Source organism: Pan troglodytes, chromosome 8 (genome assembly GCF_028858775.2).
Source record: "Pan troglodytes isolate AG18354 chromosome 8, NHGRI_mPanTro3-v2.0_pri, whole genome shotgun sequence".
In the NCBI taxonomy this organism is placed as follows: Eukaryota; Metazoa; Chordata; class Mammalia; order Primates; family Hominidae; genus Pan; species Pan troglodytes.
The window spans coordinates 82,884,669-82,905,502 of NC_072406.2; the positions used below are offsets into that span (position 1 = coordinate 82,884,669).

The window sequence follows — 20,834 nt, forward strand, 5'->3', positions numbered from 1 at the left end:
CCCTCGTGACTAAGCAGCTAAGACTGGTGAGATCCAAGATGACAATTCCCTTGACCTCTGAAGAACCTCTAACTTCATTATAATCTAATTTCCAGGCTAAGTGACACTCTTACCAGCATGACCATAGTTGATAATCACCATGCCAATGGCTGGAAGAAACCACGAAAGGACAAAAAGGAAGGTGGCAACTCTGGTTCCCAGAAGTTCTCCGCCCATTCCCAGAAAAGGCATGAATATTCCTCCCCTTGTTTTCAATGCTCAACATCTTTATTAAAGATGCCCTGTATCTGTGACTTCCCAGCACTCACAAGCTGAGCAGTGTTGTGGGAAGTCAGAAACCCGGAATGGAGGGACCGGCTGAAGCCATGGCAGAAGAACATCGATTGAGAAGATTTCATGGACATTTATTAGTTCCCGAAATTAATACTTTTATAATTTCTTACGCCTGTCTTTACTGCAACCTCTGAACATAAATTGTGAAGATTTCATGGACACTTATCACTTCCCTAATCAATACCCTTGTGATTTCCTATGCCTGTCTTTACTTTAATCTCTTAATCCCATCATCTTTGTAAACTGAGGAGGATGTATGTCGCCTCAGGACCCTGTGATGATTGCGTTAACTGCACGAATTGTTGGTAGAGCATGTGTGTTTAAACAATAGAAAATCTGGGCACCTTGAAAAAAGAACAGGATAGCAGCAATGTTCAGGGAACAAGAGAGATAACCTTAAACTCTGAGCACTGGTGAGCCAGATGGAACAGAGCCATATTTCTCTTCTTTCAAAAGCAAATGGGAGAAATATCGCTGAATTCTTTTTCTCAGCAAGGAACATCCCTGAGAAAGAGAATGCATCCCTGGGGGTAGGCCTCTAAAATGGCCGCTTCGGGGGGCAGCTGTCTTTTATGGTCGAAGCTGTAGGGATGAAATAAGCCTCAGTCTCCCGTAGCGCTCCCAGGCTTATTAGGAAGAGGAAATTCCCGCCTAATAAATTTTGGTCATACCAGTTGTCTGCTCTCAAAACCTGTCTCCTGATAAGATGTTATCAATGACAACACGTGCCCGAAACTTCATTAGCAATTTTAATTTTGCCCCGGTCCTGTGGTCCTGTGATCTTGCCCTGCCTCCATTTGCCTTGTGATATTCTATTACCTTGTGGAGCACGTGATCTCTGTGACCCACACCCTATTCATACACTCCCTCCCTTTTTGAAAATCACTAATAAAAACTTGCTGGTTTTGCAGCTTGTGGGGCATCATGGAACCTGCTGACAGTTGATTCGTGAGCCAAGCTCCCACTTCTCAATTCCATGGCCATTAAATAAAGCCTGCACTGCTTGATGCTCACTCTCAGTTTTGCGTACTGACTTTGTGACACCAAACGGAGAATAATACCTCATTTTTTTGAGAGGACCAGCTTTGTCCGTAACAGAGGCAGGAAGGTGGGCACAGGGAGTCTGATCTTTGTTCCAAGAGGAACAGAGCCTTTGGAGGTTTAATAGCAGAGAGGGCCAGGTGATGTCTCAAACATCTCTGGGTGTAGTTGGAGGAGAGATTCCGGGGCCTGGAGAAGAGTGGGGTTATCTGTTAGGACAAACCTACAGCAGTGTCCACAGAGGGCTGCTGGTGGCCTGCTGGGAGATGGGGTTGCATTTGAAATGGAAAGAAGTTACTGTATTTGGAATATCCTCTGGAGTCAACTCCACAGGACTTGGAGGGGATTGATGTGGTGGGTGAGAGAGGTGACTAGGGTGGTCCAGCTGTCTGACTTCCTAACTGGCTATCCAGGGTGGATGGTGATGGCTTTCAGTGAGCTAGGGTGGAACTCCTCTTCTCCAGAGCATTTCAGAGCCCTACTGGTCACTTGTCACACCATGGGTTAGAAGACAAGGACCCTCTTCCTGTGTTTCAGAGTACTCATCTCCTCCAGGTGTGGATAAAACAGGTAAACACTTAGCACAGCAGCTGGTTCTCAACAAATGATAGCTGCCTGCTGGACCCCCTGCCTCTGGGTCACTCTCATGGAGCTGTTGGCCTCTTGCTGCAGAGACCTATCACAAGCTGACACTCTTACTTCCTTGTGGGGGCATCTGGGACTCCTGCTGGGGTGGGGATATTTTGTCTCAACCTTGAACCTCCTCATCTTTATCTTGGAAGATGGAGCAAGAGGGGAAGAGAGCTGGCACTCAGCAGAGGTTGTGCTTTTCTGAAGCCAGGGGAACTGGCCCTCCTCTAAACTAGCTGTGTGACCAGAGGCAAGTCTGCTTTCCTCTCCAGACCTCAGTTTACCTAACTATAAAATGGAGTGGGGCACAGGACTGGAGATTGCCTCTCAACCCCTCTATCTCCAAATCTCTGCATTTTTGTTTATGCTCAAAGGAACGTGGGTGGAGGCTGGGACCACCTTGCTCCTCAGGGTCAAATCCTGGGCCGTTGCCCAAGCCCCAGCCCACTCATTACATCTGTTTCAAACTCTTGCCACAGTCACCTTTTGGGGATAGACACCTCCACTTTGTCTTTCTGGCCTACCTGTCACAGGAGCCTTCCATGGGCTCTAGCTAGTCCAGCCTTTTCTCCTCCTGCCTGGGAGGCTCATGGCAGGCTGCCCCCTCCTGCCCATGCTCGTGCCATTCCCAACCAGGAACACTGCTTCCTCTCTGTCTCCCCTGTGGAAGCCTCAGCTTGGATCCACGGCAGTGAAATCTCCCTCTAAGCTTCTCCTTCCCAGAGTCCCCAGAGTCCCTGGGGTCCCCCCTGGCGACCTTGCATGTTCATTTAGAGCACATTTCTCTACCCTTTCCTTACCTGGTTTTCAGACTTTCTCTTGCCCATATCAGGTTTCTCAATTGGTTGCTGGCTTCATGCAGCCAACACAGACTTTCTGCATCCCTCTCCCCCAGGGCCTTAGACTGAAACTGTTGTGTTAGGTGTTGGGAGAAACACCTAAGACATTCTCTCCTGTGCGAAGACTCAAGGAAGACACTGGGAAACCCAGACCTTGACTTCATAGGAGGGTCCCCAGCTTACACCTGGGGATTTCTTTCTTTGGCCCCATTCACCTCCAAATCTGGGGCCACCTTGCCCTCTCCCCACCTTCTGGCCCAGACTCTGAGCTAGGCCCCCATGTCCCCTTTTCCTAACAAAGCCTTCCTCAGTGGAAGAGAGCTTGGACACACAATACTTGCCAATAAAAGCAACCATTGTAGCCCCAGGGAAGGGGGTGGGGGTAAAGAAACAGGGAGAGGTTTTGCTCTCTGCTTGCCAAGGCTGGCTCCAGGGAAGGCCGCAGCCCACTCCAGTGAAGCAGGCTGCTGGGGCCCCAGCTGTGACCTGCTCCTCTTGACTTGCTTTCCTTGAGGCAGGAACAAGGGGGTGGAATGGAGCTGGGGCCCCTGAGTTTTCTAGGGGAGTCTTTCTGAGATGGCCCCACAGCAGAAAAGGGGCAATCCTTACGCCATGACTTTTTCCTTCTGTCCCACAGGGTTCCCACTCTGCAGCTTGGAAAACTGAGACCCTGAGAAGCGAAGCCATTTTATCCAGAGATCATTTGGTGGGCTTGGGTTTGCAGAGGGCCAGAGCTGTGAAGCTCCAGCCTGGTCATCTCCCAGCCTTCTCTCTCTCTCTCTCTTTCTCTCTCTCTCTTTCCTATCTCTCTCTCTCTTTCTCTCACACACACACACACGCACACATACACACACACACACACACATACCCTCTAACTTTCTTGCTCTGTCAGCCCTCACACACAGAATCCTGTCTGGACCTTGACTTTGCACATCTTTTTTTTTTTTTTTTTTTTTGAGACAGGGTATTGCTCTGTCACCCAGGCTGGGTACAGTGGTGTGAGCCAAAGCTCAGCTCACTGCAGCTTCAGCCTCTCAGGCTAAAGCAACCCTTCCGCCTCAGCCTCCCAAAGTGTTGGGACTATAGGCGTGAGCCACTGCACGCAGCCAACACACATCTTAAAAGACCAGAAAGAGGAGAAAGAGGAACTCTATTCTTCCTGAATTTAATATAGATCAATTTGGTTGTGGCATTTCCAAATAACTGGATGCTCTGATGTAGCTTGGAATGCTTGGAATATAATATACTTTAGCTTTCTGAACCTGCTTCTTAAATGCACTGGTCCTCCAAAACCTTGGCATCATTTCCGAGATTCTTTATTCCATGGTTATTACAAAAAAATCTGCTTTCCACAACTCCCACCCCTGGATTGCTTGAAATATAGTTTATTTGCAAGTTATTAGTTACATATTTACAGAGTAAAGCAAGAGCATGGATCTTCTGTTGGGTTGTTTGTACTGACTCCTGACCTGGTCTCAACACCATTGCAAGACTAGCATCAAGTGCTCATCTCTCAGACTCTTGGTTCTTTCCACCTTGGGATGCCACAGTTGCTACTGGTGTCAGGGATGGAAGTGGAGGGCAGTTATCACTTATTGAGCATCTATTATGTGCTGTAGTTAACACCCATTTCACAGATAAGACAACTGAGGCTCAGAGCTAGGATTTCAATCAGGGCTGTCTGACTCTGAAGCCAGGGCTCCCTCCTCACCGGCTCAGCCCTGCTCTTGGCTAGGACACAGGTCAGTCGTGCACCCTGGGCTGGAGTCTGGAAAATGGGTAGATCCAAGGGGTCGATGGTTAGTGAGGGCATCAAGACCATAGTGAAAGAAAGAGGGAGTCTCCCTCTACCGGGAGGTTCACTGTCCACCACACTCCCAAATACAGCCGGACACCCCTTGGGCTCCCGGCTCTGGAACAGAAACAGAGAGCAGGCCCTGCGGCCAAGAAAGGGGGCGGAGCAGCCATAGAAAGCGGCTTTGGGCCACCACTCCGGGGATCCCAGGCGTCTGAGGGGACAATCGGTCCGTGCGCCAGGAACCCCTGCTCTGTCTCCGCGTGGCACTTCCGATCCCCGGCCGCAGGCAGCTGCACTCCCCAGCCGCGCGCCCCGCCCCCGGGGCGCCCGGCGCCCCAGCTCCGACCCGCGCCCGGCCCCGCCCCTCCCAGTGTGCCCACCCCCGGCCCGTCCCGCCGCCCCGTCGCCCGGCTCCCGCGGAGTCCCGGAGCGTCATTGCGCGGGCGGGCTGACCGACCAGCCGGCAGTTGGCACCGGGGGCGCTGGCGCGTCAGTGGCCCCGCTCTCCAGCCGGCAGCCTCGCGCGCCCGGAGCCAGCGGTCCAGGCGGCGGCGCCGCGCAGGGGACCCGGAGCAGGCGGGAGGGAAGCAGCTAGGCGGGGAGGCGGCTGAGGCGGCAGCGGCGGCAGCCAGCCGGTGCTCCGACAGCCCGGGGCGCACCCTAGCCTCGCCGCCCTCAGCCTGGGACTTGGGGCTCGGACGCTTGCCCAGCCCGCGTCCCAGCGCGGCCACATGGCTCCACTCCGCGCGCTGCTGTCCTGCCTGCTGCCTTTGCACTGTGCGCTCTGCGCCGCCGCGGGCAGCCGGACCCCAGGTGCGTGCGGGTTGGGCGCGCGGGGGCCCGTGGGGTCCGGGGTGCACGCGGTCAGGGTGGCCCAAGGTTGCCCCAGCCACCCGGGCAGGGTTCCCGCGGGTGGGAGGCAGTATGCACACTCTGGGCTGATTTGCTGTCTTTTCTTCCACTGTGCCACGGCACTGTCCCGTGATTTCTCTCCCTTTCTGGTACTAGAAGTAGACGGAGACCCCAGGAGAGAATTTGGGAGCATCGAGTCTCTTCTCGGGAGCAGCGCATCTGTCTCTTTGTCTCTCTGTGTTTCTTTCCCCTCTTCCCCAATCTGTTTCTCTGTCCTGTGTGTCTTTCTCTTTCAATGTCTTTTCTGTCTCCAACTTGTGTGAGCATGGGTGCAAGGGGTGTGTGTGTGTGTGTGTGGCTGTTACATACCCAGCATAAGGCTAACAGGTGATTGCCTCCTACAGCAGAGCATGCGGGGCACTCACGCTCCTGCACAGAAACACACATCCTTCCACTGCCCCCAACGTAGCACTGTCAAACGCTGTGGACACAGGCCTCTTGCATACAGACCAGATACACTCCACTCCCGCCCTGCAGCATGGGGTACCCTCCTGGTGGCTCTGAACATGGGGAGGAGTCACCGGTCATTTCCAGGCAGGGTCCCTCCTTGTTTGTGAGCCTTGTTCATGTGCCAGAGTGGGTCCCCTCTTGCAGCAGTCTTAGGGGTCCTCTGCTATAATGGGGATGAAACTAGAGCTGTGGGCATGGGGGATTTTCAGGAAACACCACTTTCTATGTTTCATCAGTGACGTGAACTGGGGAGACGAGAGGTAGAGCTGTGTGGAAATGAAAATTCCTCCCAAACTCACATTCATGAATCACCAGGCCTGGAAGCCAGGGAGCTGTCATTCCTGCCCAGCCTGGCTGGGCTCAAGGAGAGCTGCGTGAGGATGGGCCTGCTGGCATGTGGCCTGGAGCATGGGGCCATGACCTCACAGTTAATTCAGCCCAAGTGGGCAGGTCACCCCCTGTATATCCTTTTATTTTTGAAGATCTATATTTATCCAGCTTGGGGCTCGGCCATACAGAGATCTCAGCGGCCACTGTCCTCCTGTAAAAAGTTTTCTTTCTAACCTTGGAAAAATAGAGAACCGCTCCCCTCTGCAGCCCCACCTTCTCCTTGACACGTGCCCATGGTCCCCTGGGTTTCTAGGTGTGTTTGTTTTGCCAGCTGCGTTCTTGGAAGCTTGGGGAGGAGGGCACTACCCCAGCCTGGGCTGGTGACTTCAGCACACTGGGGAGTTTGGGCAGATCTGCCCTTCCCTTTATTTGCCCTGTTGGCTTTTGGGGAATTTTAGTCCTTTTCTGGGCAGAGCCCAAGGTCGGAAGTCTTGTTGCTAGTGACCGGGCTCTGTCTGGTATCATTTGCTTTCTTCTGCTAAGTTTAAAAAGGACCTGGGGGCTACAGGGAGTGCCACAAGGTACCCGAACACCCTTCATCCAAGTGTAGGAATCCTGGAGCTCAGGAAGCAATGGATGGAAAATGGGTAAACTCGGGCTAAGGGGCCCACCTAAGGGTGACACTGAGAGTTCCTATCCCTCCCTGCCCGCGTGGGATTTCTGACTTCCCCTTACCTCTGAACCGACTGCATTGAAGTGACTCTTTGTTTACCTCCAACAGAGCTGCACCTCTCTGGAAAGCTCAGTGACTATGGTGTGACAGTGCCCTGCAGCACAGACTTTCGGGGACGCTTCCTCTCCCACGTGGTGTCTGGCCCAGCAGCAGCCTCTGCAGGGAGCATGGTAGTGGACACGCCACCCACACTACCACGACACTCCAGTCACCTCCGGGTGGCTCGCAGCCCTCTGCACCCAGGAGGGACCCTGTGGCCTGGCAGGGTGGGGCGCCACTCCCTCTACTTCAATGTCACTGTTTTCGGGAAGGAACTGCACTTGCGCCTGCGGCCCAATCGGAGGTTGGTAGTGCCAGGATCCTCAGTGGAGTGGCAGGAGGATTTTCGGGAGCTGTTCCGGCAGCCCTTACGGCAGGAGTGTGTGTACACTGGAGGTGTCACTGGAATGCCTGGGGCAGCTGTTGCCATCAGCAACTGTGACGGATTGGTAAGGGATGAGACTTTCATTAAGCTGCATCCTCCCCCTCCCATGCCCTGCTCACGTGGTTTTGAGATTGCTATGGGCATGTTTTGCAGTCTGGGCCAAGGCAGGGGTGGTGCTGCCTTCCAGAGGGAGTGCCGCCTGCCCCCGCGGGCCACTAGGTTCATGCGCTGCCAGGTGTCAAGTGGCCAAGTTGGGATGGTGTTCACCCCTCGCCTTCCATGGACCCAGCTGGATCACAAGCTGTTTGGCTGGTGTTTCTGAGTGCAGAGAGACACTGGGGTTGGAAGTGTGGCTGAGCCACTGCCTAGCTGTGAGGATTTGGATGAGTTAACCTCTCTGTGGTTCTTTCCCTTATTTATTTTGCACATATTTACTGTTCTAGGTGCTGGGGGTACAGTGGTGCCTGAGACAGACGTGGCTTCTGCTCTCCTGGAGCTGACCCGCGAGTGTTAATGATATGGCCTGCCTAACTGGGCAGTGCACTGGGGGCTGTCCCTGCCTGGCTCGTGGCGTGGGCACAGTTAGCGGCTGCTATTATGTCTTGTAACATTGCGATGTCGTGTCCTTCCTCTTCTCCTCCCTGTCTCTCCTCCCAGAGCCAGCCTGCTCTTTCCTGGCTGCTCTGTGTGTCCCTTTCCTAGGACCCCCACTGCTTCCGCAATGCTTCCCAGAGTCTGGGAGCGCCTCTGCTAGTTGGCTCCACATTGCAAACCAGAAAGCCATGGGGTGGGCTGTCTTTCTCGCCCCCACCTGGAGTTGGCTCTCATTCCCCTCGCTGCTCCTCCTCAGTGTGCAGGCCCTTGTGAGCTCGCACAGCAGCCTCAAGGTCCTGTTGGGCGGCTCTTCCCTGCCCCAGAGACATCAGATGTGAGCTGATGGGTCCTAAGAAGGGGCCCGCTTGCTCCTCTGCCCTTCAGCTTTGAGAGCGAGAAAATTTGAGATGGGGAGGGGTTGTGGGTTCCTTCCTCACTGGCAGGGTGGGGAGCATTTGTCACCATCGTCTCATGTGTAGGAGATGTCTTATCTGCTGATTTTGTGGCTGCCTCTGTCTAGGCCAGTGCTTTCCACCTTTTATCATGATGTACCCCTAAATGTTTTAGACATTTCCTCCCAATCATCAGTCCACCCCACGATGAGGTTTTTTTTTTTTTTTTTTAGAGGTGGATTTTCACTATGTTGCCCAGGCTGGAGTGCAGTGGCTATTCACAGGCACAAACACAGGGCACTGCAGCCTCGAACTCCTGGCCTCCAGCCATCCTCCTGCCTCCGCATCCCAGGAGCTGGGGCTATAGGTGCTTGTCACTGTGCCTGGCTTTCCTCATGCAATTTTAATACCACAGATATACTGAATATCTGTTTATACACTGAATATCTATCTGTGTTTTATATATTCAAAGGTGTAATATTTTTGCCTTCCCCAGAATAAATTTTCATCCCATTGAAGCTGGTAGGGCCCTCATGGAGAGGGCTTATCTACATGGTAGTTGGTTCTCATAGTTGAGCATGCACTAGAATCACCTGAGCACCTTGTCAGGTGCGCAGAATCTGCCTCTCAGGGGAGGGACCAGGATCTGATCATTACCAAACTCTGCAGGTGAACTGATTCAAGAGTTCCTGAGAGCGGACTTCGAGAAAGCAGATTGTCAGGGCAGCTGGGGGAGCCTAAGGCCTTGTCAGGTGTCTGGGCTGAGCCTCTGCCCCCAGCCCACTCTGGCTCTGCGGCTCTGTGCCACAGGGGCCCTTGGTCACCCCGCTGGCTAGAGCTATGCCATGGCCACAAGTTTTGGTTGAAAATCCCAAGTGATGTTAGGAATCATCCAGGGATACAGTATCCATGCAGATAGAGAGAAAGTGCTGGTGCAAGCCAGCAGCTGAACTGAATTAGATGGTGAATTCCTTCTAAAGTCATCACACAGGTAGGCTGTAAGCTCCTCAGTGACAGGGCTAGGGCTCCAGCTTCTCTGACTGCCCTCCTGGAGCGAGACACAGAGGAGATGCTCAATATATGGTGAGAACCTAAACTGAGGATGACCGTCACTAATAATAAGTGACTCCCCACCCCCTTTGCATCCTGAAAACCTCCCTTGTCATTGAACCAGCTCAGCAGCCCATTGACAAGTAGTGACTGACCACTAGGTGCCACAGGGACCAGGGAGGGCCATGAAGGACCCTGAGCTAGCACTCCTGAAGCACGATCACATGGCTACATGGTGTAGCATATATGGTGACAAGTCTTCATGCTCTGGTTTTGGGGGCTGGCGGATGGTGGAGGTGGGGCTGTTCAGTGGGCCTGGGGCTGGGGATTCCTCAGAGGGTGTTGCTGATTTTTAGTGGCCTCTGAGTAAATGTTCTCATTAGCTGTGTGACCTTGGGCAAGTCACCCCCTCCCCATTTCTGAGCTTTACTCTTCTCATTTGTCCAAAGAGGGACTATACTTGATGTGCCCTGGAAGATGGGAATCGATTCTGTGTGGCATTTGCTGAAGCCGGATCGGATCTCAGAGACTGTCCAGGTACAGGCTTCTGGAGGCTTGCTGGGTAGCTGGTATAGAACTGAGGCTCTAGGAAGTGACTTGCCTGGGTCCCCCTCCCCTTGGTGAGGGGCAGAAATGGACTTCACTGGGCTGAGCTTCAGGCTGGACCACAACATGTACCCTGGCTGTTTCCAGAGGCCAGTCCTGAAGTCCAGTATCTGGACACCTCCCCTCCAGGCCCTGGGAGTGGTACTCCCTGACTGCCTTCCACTGGGGCCGCCGGCACAGAGGTCACCCCAGGCTGGGATTCCTTGACTTTCTGCCCACTCCAGGAAATGGCCCTGTGTCCCGTGACAGCAAGGGGCTGTGTCCCAGTGACCCAGCTGAGCTCACCTTTGGACTCAAAAGCCACGGTGTAGCATTTCTGATAAGATTGAACTCTACATCTTTACATGGTCTCTGGATTTTAATCCCACATTCTCTAACATCTCAAATGCCAAAGTCATTCATTTCAAAAAATTTGTACTGAGTGCTGACCATGGACAAGGTCCACAGGAGATCATAAAGAAAATGAAAGTGACACAGATAATGACAGCAACAGTAACGGGTCCTTCCTGTGGCCCAGACACAGCATGCATACGTGTATGTGCTTTTATTAACTCCATCCATTTGCAGATGAGGAAACTGAGTCATAGGCGGAGATACGAAGATAATACAGATAGCTTCCATTAGTACAGGACTTTATAGTTTACAAAGCTCTTTTGCTTCCTTCAATCTTCTGAAGTGTGTGTGCAGATATTGTTATTACTCCTGCTTTGCAGAGAGGCAGGTCCCTGTCCTCAAGGAACTTGGGTGCCATGCAGGGGGAAACCCACCAGTAGTTTCAGCATTCACTAGGTTTTCTAGAACACAGTGGGGATGGGTGCTCAGTAAATGGGAGTGATTGTTTTCTTTGATGTCAGAGAAGGTGACATTTGAACTGGGCCTTGAAGGATGAGTAGAAGTTTGCTGGGGTCAGGGGGTGGGGAGGGCCTTCTGGGCAGGAGAAGAGCTTGAGCAGGCTAGTGATGGTTGGACAGAGGAAGGAGCACCATGTCAGGTGGGGCTGGGGAGTGGACCCTAGAAGACACGCGGGGCAGGGGGGCTTGGTCTGACCTTGAAGGAAGGGCAGGATGGAAGAAGGGGTGTGGGGCAGGGATGGGGCAGGTTGCTCTCTTGAAGAGGCTGGGCTGGGAGTTGAGAGATAATGGCTGCGTGACTCTGAGCAAGCTGGCCCCTTCTCTGGGCCTCAGTTGCCTCCTGGGTGCGTTAAGGAAGCTGGAATGTGTAAGCTCAGACCCCTTCCAGCTCTGGCATTGGTGCTTTGTGGCATGGGGCTGACCTTGTTGGAGTTTGGAGCCAGGCCCCTGTAAACCTGTAGTTGATGGCTCCCTCCTACATTGTGGTTAATTCATGCCTAACACTGGGGTATGGGATACTTTATCTTACTTCCCACCCACTGTTATGGAGGGCCTTCTGGGTGTCCTAACTGTGGGAGGGGAAAGAGAAAGATCCAGGAATGAAAAAGCAGGGCCCTTGCCCAGGAGGGGTTCGTAGGCTAATGGGGACCCAGACATAAAAGCAAACTTGAGAATCTAGTGAGAGGCAGCAGGAGAAGGACCTGTTTAGTTTGGTTAGGGCATCTAGGAAGGTTCCCTGGAGGAGGTAGCAATTGCTCAAGACTGTTCAGACATTATAAACATGAAAGATAGTGCCAGGCTCCTGACCAGCAGAAAGAATGACTGACCCAGCCAGTCTTGAGGATGTCCAGGGGCAGGAAATAAGGGATGTGGGGGCGGGGCCTGGTCCTGCCTGCAAAGTGCTTCCTCTGGGGTTGTGGGCAGCTAGCCTGGGATGCTGTTAGACCTGAGAGTCCCAGACTGGGAATGTGTCCAGTGACCTGATGGGCCACTCTTCAGAGCCACTAACACTCTGCACCTGGGAGGAACATGGAGTGGGGATCAGTTCTTTGTGGATCCTGGAGAAGTTGTGGCGTGCAAGGTTGGGGTCGGTAGAGTGGGGTTCCTGCTTCTCAGTGGGGCTGCATGCTCACTGTGCCCATCTAGAATCCAGGCCACCAGCCTCCTGAAGGGTTGCTTCTCCTACGGCCATCTCTGCCTCCCCAGGCCCTGGGGCCTGATGCCCTGCGACGGGGTGATGGGAGCTTGGCTGCACCGTGTTTCCCCCTTTGCCTTCAGTGCCTCTGTGAGTCAGGGCCTGGCGCGGAAGCAGCCACACGTGTAAGATTTGTCACCATCTGGTTCTGTTTTCCACTCTCTGCAGATCTTGCATTTTTGATGGGTTATACTGAGTAGACCCTGGCAGACGGCTTTGGGAGGGGCAGGGGAGGCTGCATCCCAGCCCAGCTGCTCACCACTGAACAAGTCACAGAAGCTCCTTCGGCACCTCCCTGTTGTCTTTAAAATGGGACTACAGTGTGGGGTGGGGCGGGGGGAGTTGAGAACTTCAGGGTAAGGGGCTTCTTTATGGGAGGCTGAAAATATTTTAAAATTGTGGCAGTGGTTACACAATTCTGAGAATATACTAAAAACAATTACAATATGCACTTTAAGTGGGTGAATTATATGGTATGTTATATCTCAATAAACCTGTTACTGGCTGGGCGCGGTGGCTCATGCCTGTAATCCCAGCACTTTGGGAGGCTGAGGCAGGTGGATCACCTGAGGTCGGGAGTTCAAGACCAGCCTGGCCAACATGGATAAACCCCGCCTCCACTAAAAATACAAAATTAGCCGGGCGTGGTGGGGATGCCTGTAATCCCAGCTACTCAGGAGGTTGAGGCAGGAGAATCGCTTGAACCCGGGAGGTGGAGGTTGCAGTGAGCCAAGATTGCACCACTGCACTCCAGCCTAGGCAACAAGAGCGAAACTGTCTCAAAAAAAAAAAAAAAAAAAAAAAACCTGTTACTAAAAACACTTGGCTTATGGAAGGGCCCCATGAAAGGTGGTGTTCGTAATTCCAAGGAAATAGTCTAGTTTGGGGGAAGAGCAGGATGTGCTCACTCCAGCACAGATCAGCTGTGGGACCTTGAGCGAGTGTCTTCATCTCCCTATGCTTAGATTCCTCATCTGTAGGAAGGGCAGAGGAACAGTTGTCTATGGGGTTGTTCAGAGGATTAAATGAGATAAGGCAAAGTGCAGGACATGGTTTATGGCAGGGCCTTAAAAATGGATAAAAGTCTGCAACCTCCGCCTCCTGGGTTCAAGTGATTCTCCTGTCTCAGCCTCCTGAGCATCTGGGACTACAGGCGTGCACCACCATGCCCAGCTAATTTTTGTATTTTTAGTAGAGTCAGAGTTTCACCATGTTGGCCACACTGGTCTCAAAATCCTGACCTCAGCCTCAGCTGATCCACCTGCCTCTGCCTCCCAAAGTGCTGGGATTACAGGCACCGCACCCGGCCAATCGTGATTACTTTTTAACAGTAATTATTAATAATGATAAATATTACAAATATCATCAGAGTCCCTTTATTGCAATGATATATAGATCATTGGCATTATCTGACTGGCCCTTGGCCAAGTCCTGGGGATGCAGGGATGAAACTCAGCCCTCTGCCCCTGTACTCCAGAAGCCCACGGTTTAAAGGGGAGGCTGAACTGCACAGTAGACAGTAAAAAGCAACACAGACCATACTAAGCTTCAGTGATTTGTGGGAATACAGGGAAGCATAATGCATGCCAGGGGTGGCTTGGAGGTGAGTACTGAGAAGGAGGGGTGCTCAGGGAAGGCTTCCAGGGTAGGGGACATTTGGGCTGGGTTTTAAAGGATCAGTAGGGGTTTTCAAAGCCACGGAGTGAGAATTGTAGTCATTCTGTAGGGAAGGAAATCCCGTGTCTCTGCAAGATTCAGGAAATGGCAGGTCATTTCAGCTCTCCGTGGGAGAGGGAGAATGGTGAAAATGTAATTGGAAAATGTCAACCTCACCATGGAGCTTGGCCTTACCCCTGGCATCATGGGGAGCCATAGAGGTTTGTAAACAGGAGTCACATTAGTATTTGAGAAAGACACTCATCCTTCCAGCTCGATGCTGGTGCACAGCAGACTTGTCTGTGGCTTTTTGGTCTCCTGTGCCAAACACCTGTCCTTGCCCCGGGGGCTGCTCTTGACTGGCTGGATGAGTGAGTAGGCGTCCTGGAGGCGCCCTAGGAAGCTGCGGATCGGCTCCACATTCCCCCCTGCTTTGGAGGTGTGGAGTGTGGAGGCTTGGAGTCTCACTGTGACCTACCCCCTCCCAGACACCCAGCTGGCTTGTCCCCTTACATCTTGACCTGCAGGCCTCCTGCCCTCCTCACACATGTGTGCCTAGAGACCCTGGGAGGGGCAGGGGGCACCAGAGCCCTGTGTGTGGCCCCACATTGGTGCAGGCCTTGCTGCCTTGCTGACCTGCCTCCCTAGCCTTATGGGCTCCAGCTCACAGATGGCTGTCCCCGCCCCTGCCCTCTCCAGGCTGGCCTGCTCTTGCCTCACTTTTCAGCCCCCTGCCTTTGCTGTGCTGTTCACACCTTCCCTGTCCCCTCACTTGATGTATGTCCCATTTCAACTACCAGTTCCTAGAAATCAGAGACTGTCTTAAATGTGTGCATTTCCTGGAGCATTGAGCATAAGTCTGGGCCCCTGGGTTGGAGGGGCAGGAGGTGGAAATTTCAGATGCACCAGGAGTAAGCAGGTAACAGAAGAAAGAGAAGAGGACCAGGTAGTCATAGGGGGTGGGATTATGGCAAAAGGGAGAGGACTTGCCCACTCCAGTGCCACTCTGGTATTATAAGAGGTTTGAGTATTGTAGGAGAAATGGGAAATATGGATTTTTAGGTAATTCTTAAGCCATTGTATGAACCAAACCCAGCAAGGCTGTTAGCTGGAGGCCTTGGGTTGCTTGTGAGCTCAGCAGCATGTGCTGGGGGGTGAGTGTGACCCTGGAACCAGCCCGCCTGGGCTGAAATCCCAGCTCTGCCTGTTACATGCCGTGACCCTGAGCAGTTAGCTCACCTCTGTGTGGTTCGGTTTTCTCATCTGGAAAGTGGGGATCATAATAGTAATCACTTCATACAGTTGTCATGTGTGTAAAGGGTTTAGTGCAGTCCCCAGTACACTCAGCTGTTGCTATTACATGGTGTGGATTACTGGTTGGTTGAGTCTACCAGGTCTGAGGGGATGGTGGCAGGAAAGAAGTCAAGAGCACCCCATTTTTCTGGCTGCCACTCCCAGAGGGGTCTCTGGGTTTTCAGTGGGGCACACAGAGCCCGTGTTGGCCTTGGACCCCCTCAGGCCCGTTAGTTTTCTCAGGGTGCACCTTGCTTCTCCTCCAGTTTGCTGCTGGCCCTGAACATTCCCACCTGTAGTTCCCAGAGGTGCAGGGCAGAGTGTGGTCACCTGTGTGTCCTCATGACCCAGCACTGGGCCTGCCGGACAACCGTCTGGGTGAGGAGGCATAAACTCCTGTAGTTAGATGAGGGGACGGCATCTGTCGTCCTCTCCGTGGCTATCTGGCCATCTGCTCCTAGGCCAGAGGTGGTGACTGCTGAGGCATGCACACTGCCATTTGCCCTCCTGTGCCCTGGCAGGCCCTGCAGGCCCGCTGTGGCACGCTGTCCCTGGGCCTCAGACCCCCCTGCATGTGCTCACGTAGTCACTCTCCGTGGGCCGAGTGGGCGTGTAGGGGAAACCCGTTTACCTCCCCGCCCTCAGCACTCCCTTCGTGAGCAAGTTTCTGTCTTCAGGGTGCACACCCTCTCTGAGAGTGGGAGCTGGTTTCTCATGTTTGCCACTTAGATAACCCGGTTTCCTGGGAAATACTGGGTCCCTCTCGGCAATTCGTGTTTGCAGCACACGAAACAAGAAAGGGAGTCTTTGGAGAGAAAGGGGGCTTCTCCTGACCCGCCTGCCAGGGTGACTGTGGGTCTTCAGTGTGGAAAGAGGAAGTCACTGCTTCGTGATTGGGGCAATGTGAGGGCCTGGAGGACCCAGAGGGGCTGTGGCCTGCATGGGAGTGTCTTGATCCCAGCCAAATTCCAGGAGGTGGGTAGCACAGGCTCTCCTGGGGAAATAGGCAGGGTGGGAAACTGAGTGACTATCAGTTATCATTCTTGTGTAACAAATCAGTCTAAAACTTGGAACTGAAAACAACATTGTGTCCTTCCTCACAACTCTGTGGGTGGGCTGGCTGGTTCCTCCCCTGCCTGCTCCGGCCTGCTCACGTGGCTGTGCTCCGCTGAAGGGTGGGCTGGGCTGGAAGGCCCAAACTGGCTTCTTTTACATGACCAGCATGGTGCTGGCTGTAGGCCGCGCGGCCTCAGTTCTCTCTATGGCCAGTTATCCTCCAGTAGGCCGTCTCAGGGTAGCATTCCAACAGGGGGAAGGTGGAAGCTAGAATACCCCTTGAGGCCTAGCCTTGGGAGTTGCATGTATTAGTTCATTCTTGCACTGCTATAAAAAAATAACTGAGGCTGGGTAATTTAGAAAGAAGAAAGGTTTAATCAGCTCACAGTTCTGCAGGTTGTACAGGAAGCATAGCGGCTTCTGCTACTGGGGAGGCCTGAGGAAGCTTCCAATCATGGCAGAAGGCAAAGGGGAGCGAGGTATCTCGCATGGCGGGAGCAGGAGCAAGATAGAGAGCGGGGGAGGGGGGTGCTACACACTTTTAAACAACCAGATCTCATTCACTGTCACGGTAACAGTGCCAAGAAGATAGTGCTAAACCATTCATGGGAAACTGACTCTGTGATTCAATCACCTCCTAGCAGGCCCCACCTCTAACATTAGGGATTACAATTTGAAATGAGATTTGGTGGGGACACAGATCCAAACCATATCATGGCATAAGATCACTTCTGCACATTCTGCTGGTCAACGCAAGCCATAAAGCTGGACAAAATTTTCCAAGAGTAGGGAAATGGACTCTTCCATCTGAGGGAAGGAGTGGTAAAGTCTCATTGTAAAGAGATGGTGCACAGAAACAAGAGGACAAGTTGCAGCCATCTTTGCAAATATGCTTCCACATTGCCCCTAGGCAAGTGATTTGACGTCTCTGAGCCTCAGTTTATGTATCTGTAAAGTGGGTGTCCCTACCTTGTAGTTTTGTGGGTTAGAAATTATGCACTTAAAGTGCTGCCACAGTGCCTGGAGAAATAAAAGTTAGCATTTCTTCTTCTTCCTGCTGATGTCTTAGAATAAATAAGGAAACTGAGGCAGGATCCACAGCAGGTTTGTCTCCAGATCTCTGGGCACCCATGCCGGGGCTCTTCCCCCTGCTTCCCAGAGGCTCCCTCCTGTCTGGGCCGCTGTCTGTCTGAGCAGAGGCCCTGGGCCTGGGTCCTGGGTCCTGGGTCCTGGGTGGTTTTCCAGTCCTCCAGCCAGTCTGATCTTGCAGTTTTACCTCCCTTGTCTCCTCATGACCATGCCTCACTGTCTGCCTTGGATTAATAACTTATTTATGATATGGAATAAAAGCCAGACATCACCTCACTGCGGCTCCTCCGGAGCACAGCCGGCCTCCCATTCCAGCAAGGGCTGGTTTTATTTTTCTTCCTCTGTGTCTTCAGGCACTGGCTGGAGGGAGAGCAGCCTGAGGGCTGCTTAGCAGGCTGGTGAGAGTGATGGGGGCTGTGCTTGTCTCTCCATCTGCCTTGCAGCCCCAGGGTGGTACAGGCCCAGGGTGGGCTGTCAGTGAGGGCCCAGGAGATTCCACATTCCCAGGCACTGCAGTGGGAAGTTCCCAAACCATCCACCAGGCCCAGCATTCCATTTTCAGCATGTGGGTCTTGCCCTGCTTTCAAAGCCCTAAAAACAACAACAGTGATAATATTTACATGCTGCTTCATCCTTAGCAGCACCAAGGAGCTCCCTGTCAACATAAGCTCAGGCACCTGCAGATACCCTTGTGTTATGAAAACCTGCATGGATCCCAGCTCAGCGTACTTTCCACCATTCACCCTGACTTTGGCCTGAGTTGGAGACAGCTGTGGCTGGAAAAGGCTTTGGGGCCCTCTAGCTCCCTCTTCATTTTCCAGCAGAGGAAGCCGAGGCTCAAGTTGGGGAGGAGATCCAGGGTCATGGAATAGCAGGTGAGTGTCAGGTGTCAGGGCACGCAAGGACCAAGGTTCCTGACTCCCAGGCAATGTTCCTCTCGCAGTTCCAGGCAGCCTCTCCTGTCAGTGGAAAGACCAAGCGTATGTGAACAGAGACTCAAGGTCGTAAACTGTGTGCTGTCCCGTGATACGGTAGCCGTGGCAACAGCTTCAGAATGATTAATGCTAAAAGTGATTGGTCTAATGGTGGTGGGAGGTGAAGGGGCCTGGGGGTACTGAGTAGAGGTGTTTATGAGGTTCCCACTGTGAGGGGGAGGGCTGCTCAACTTCTGCATGTCATTGTCTTCCCTGAAACTGGGAGGCCAACTAAGAAAAACAGATGTCAATGGCCCAGTTAGTGGGATTTGATGCTCAAACGGAACCTTCTGGTGTTTCTCAGACTCAAGTCACCAGTGCTGCTGTTTTATCCATTTTCAAAATATTGGAGAGGGAGAGGGCTGCTGTTATGTACACATTACTTGTCATGGAACATTTAAAAACCCTGCAGTCTAATTTTCTTCTGCTTTCAGTAACACGGCTGATGGGGCAGTAGAACAGGCCCCTTTTTAGAGAAATGTCTGGAGGTGAGATCGTTTGTTAGGACCAGGTTGGTCTGAATGCAAACTCTGTTCCCAACGGGTGGCTGAAGGCCTCTGTCAGCCTTTGCTTTTAAGCCAGCCACATATTTACACCTTTGGTCTGTCCAGAAACAGCCTGTCACTTTCCCCTCCAAGCCACTCCTGCCCCCCAGGCAGAGGTTCACATCCACCCCTTGAGGCTGGCAGGGGCCCACACTCTATGAGTTAGCTCCTCCAGCCTGAAGAGGCCTGTGTTCCACAGCCTGGCCGACTGCTGGCCTGGGTGCATCGTGCCTTTGAGGCTTTGTCACTTCAAAATTCATAGTCCCCACGTAGGGAGATGCTAGGTAAAATATGCCGTCCCCTAATCCACGGCCGCAGTTTTGGGGAAGCGGATCTCTCACAAGGGTGGTATACCCAAGGGAGTTTGTTTTAAGGCCTGACCCAAAGGATGCTTGTTTAGCATGGTTTCATTCCAAAGTCAGTTGCACAGCACCAACCAGTTCATCCCCCTGAAGCTCACGTCTAGAAGAGGGACAGAGATACCTGGACAGGGATAGAGCACCTGCCAAGAGCCACCACCACAGAGCACAAAGGAGGGAGCAGTGATGGGGTGGCCTTCGAGCTGGGTGGAAGGGGCATTCCTAGTGGGGTGCGCAGCAGGGGCGAAGGCGCGGAGGCCCATGGGAACTGTGGCTCTGGTACAGAACGGGTCCTGTGTGGCTCCATTGTGGGGATTTTTGTTGCTGGTAATTCTAAAAGGGAAACCAACACAGCATAATAAGAATAACCAGCACTGGGGTGGTGTGAGCCACCTCCTGTATCTCCCAGATGATGGCATTCGCCTCCCTGCGCTCCCTTGCCCCTGCAGTGTATTCGCCAACAGCAGCCTGGGCAGTCCTGTTACAATCCGAGTCCTCCATGGTTCGCGGCATTCCTCCCAGAGAAGCCAGCCAGGCCCTGGGCCGCCATCGCTCCTCCTCACTGCCCTCCCTGAAGGGAACATTCCTCCCCAGGGACTGCCAGGGCCTGCCCCTCAGACCCCTCAGGCTTTCACTCAAATGTCACCTTCAGAGCAACGTCCTCCCTGGCAACCTTATTCACAATTTCCAGCTCCAGTCCTCTCTTCTCCATGGCTCCTTCCATTTGGTATGTCACATATTTCTAGTTATTTATCGCCTGTCACCACCCTGCTGTAGAATGTTAGCTCCATGCAAAGAGTAATTTTTGGCTGTGTCTCCAGCACCTAGATCAGGGGCTTCTCAGTCATCATCTGATGAATGAATGAGTGAATATGTGCTATTGCAGGCAAGCGTTTAGGAGAAGCAAGTTACAGAGACATAGGTGAACATGTGAAGGGAGGGGGTCTGGAGAGGGGGTCTGGTGGCTGCAGTGTGGGCATTTGTGCTGCTAGTGCCTGGCAGGTGAACTGTAAGAGTGTGGCCAAATCTGGAACCTGTGCTAGTGGTGCTGGTCCCTGGGCAGGGTTAAGGACAGGATCATGCCACCTGTCTGGGGTCTTCTGGCCAATTGTGTTTCATCTGCTCCTTCCACCCTTTGCAGAGGACACTGGCCAGTGATACCTGGAGGGTCATTGTGTCATCAGGAACCACTTGTGGGGCTAGAGCTAGCCTGGCATTCTCCCATGCTTACCTGCATTCTGGAGGGAACTTGTCTCTTGGCCACTGCCAAATCCCTCATAGGCAGCTCACTACAGACCTGGCTATGCATCAGATGCAGTGATAAACATTTATGTGCGTGATCTCACGTGGGAGGCATGGTTTAAAACTAGTCAGCGACCCGCTGGGCCAGGCTGCTCTAGGGCTCATTCGGAGGGGAGGCCTGGCTGGGACAGTGACCTGTGGGGCCCTCTCTTGGGCCTGCTCTCCACTGCCAAGGGTGCAGCACCTTGCCCAGTGCTGCTCACTGTCAGCTGGTGTGCGTCTGAGTGGCAGCGTTCAAACTGCAGGGCCTCCACGCAGGGTGCCACTCCTCCGCTCAGGGCCTGGCAGCCACACCGCCTGCTGGCACTTGAGGGCTGCTTCCTGTCTCTTCATCCTGGAGCCATGGCTGCTGCCAGGACTCAGGGCCAAGCAGGGGCCAGGC

General features: G+C 53.1%; 1 protein-coding gene across 2 annotated transcripts in view; it reads left to right on the forward strand.

Moving 5' to 3' along the window:
* The first annotated feature begins 5,072 nt into the window (after positions 1–5,072).
* Positions 5,073–20,834, forward strand: part of ADAMTS14 (ADAM metallopeptidase with thrombospondin type 1 motif 14) — an 87,399-nt gene continuing 71,637 nt past the window's right edge. For both annotated transcript variants that reach the window (XM_009458637.5, XM_507838.9), the window contains exons 1-2: positions 5,073–5,454; positions 7,115–7,554. In XM_009458637.5, coding sequence (XP_009456912.5) covers positions 5,373–5,454; positions 7,115–7,554 — 522 coding nt within the window. In that variant the 5' untranslated portion in view covers positions 5,073–5,372. The remainder of the gene's footprint in view (positions 5,455–7,114; positions 7,555–20,834) is intronic.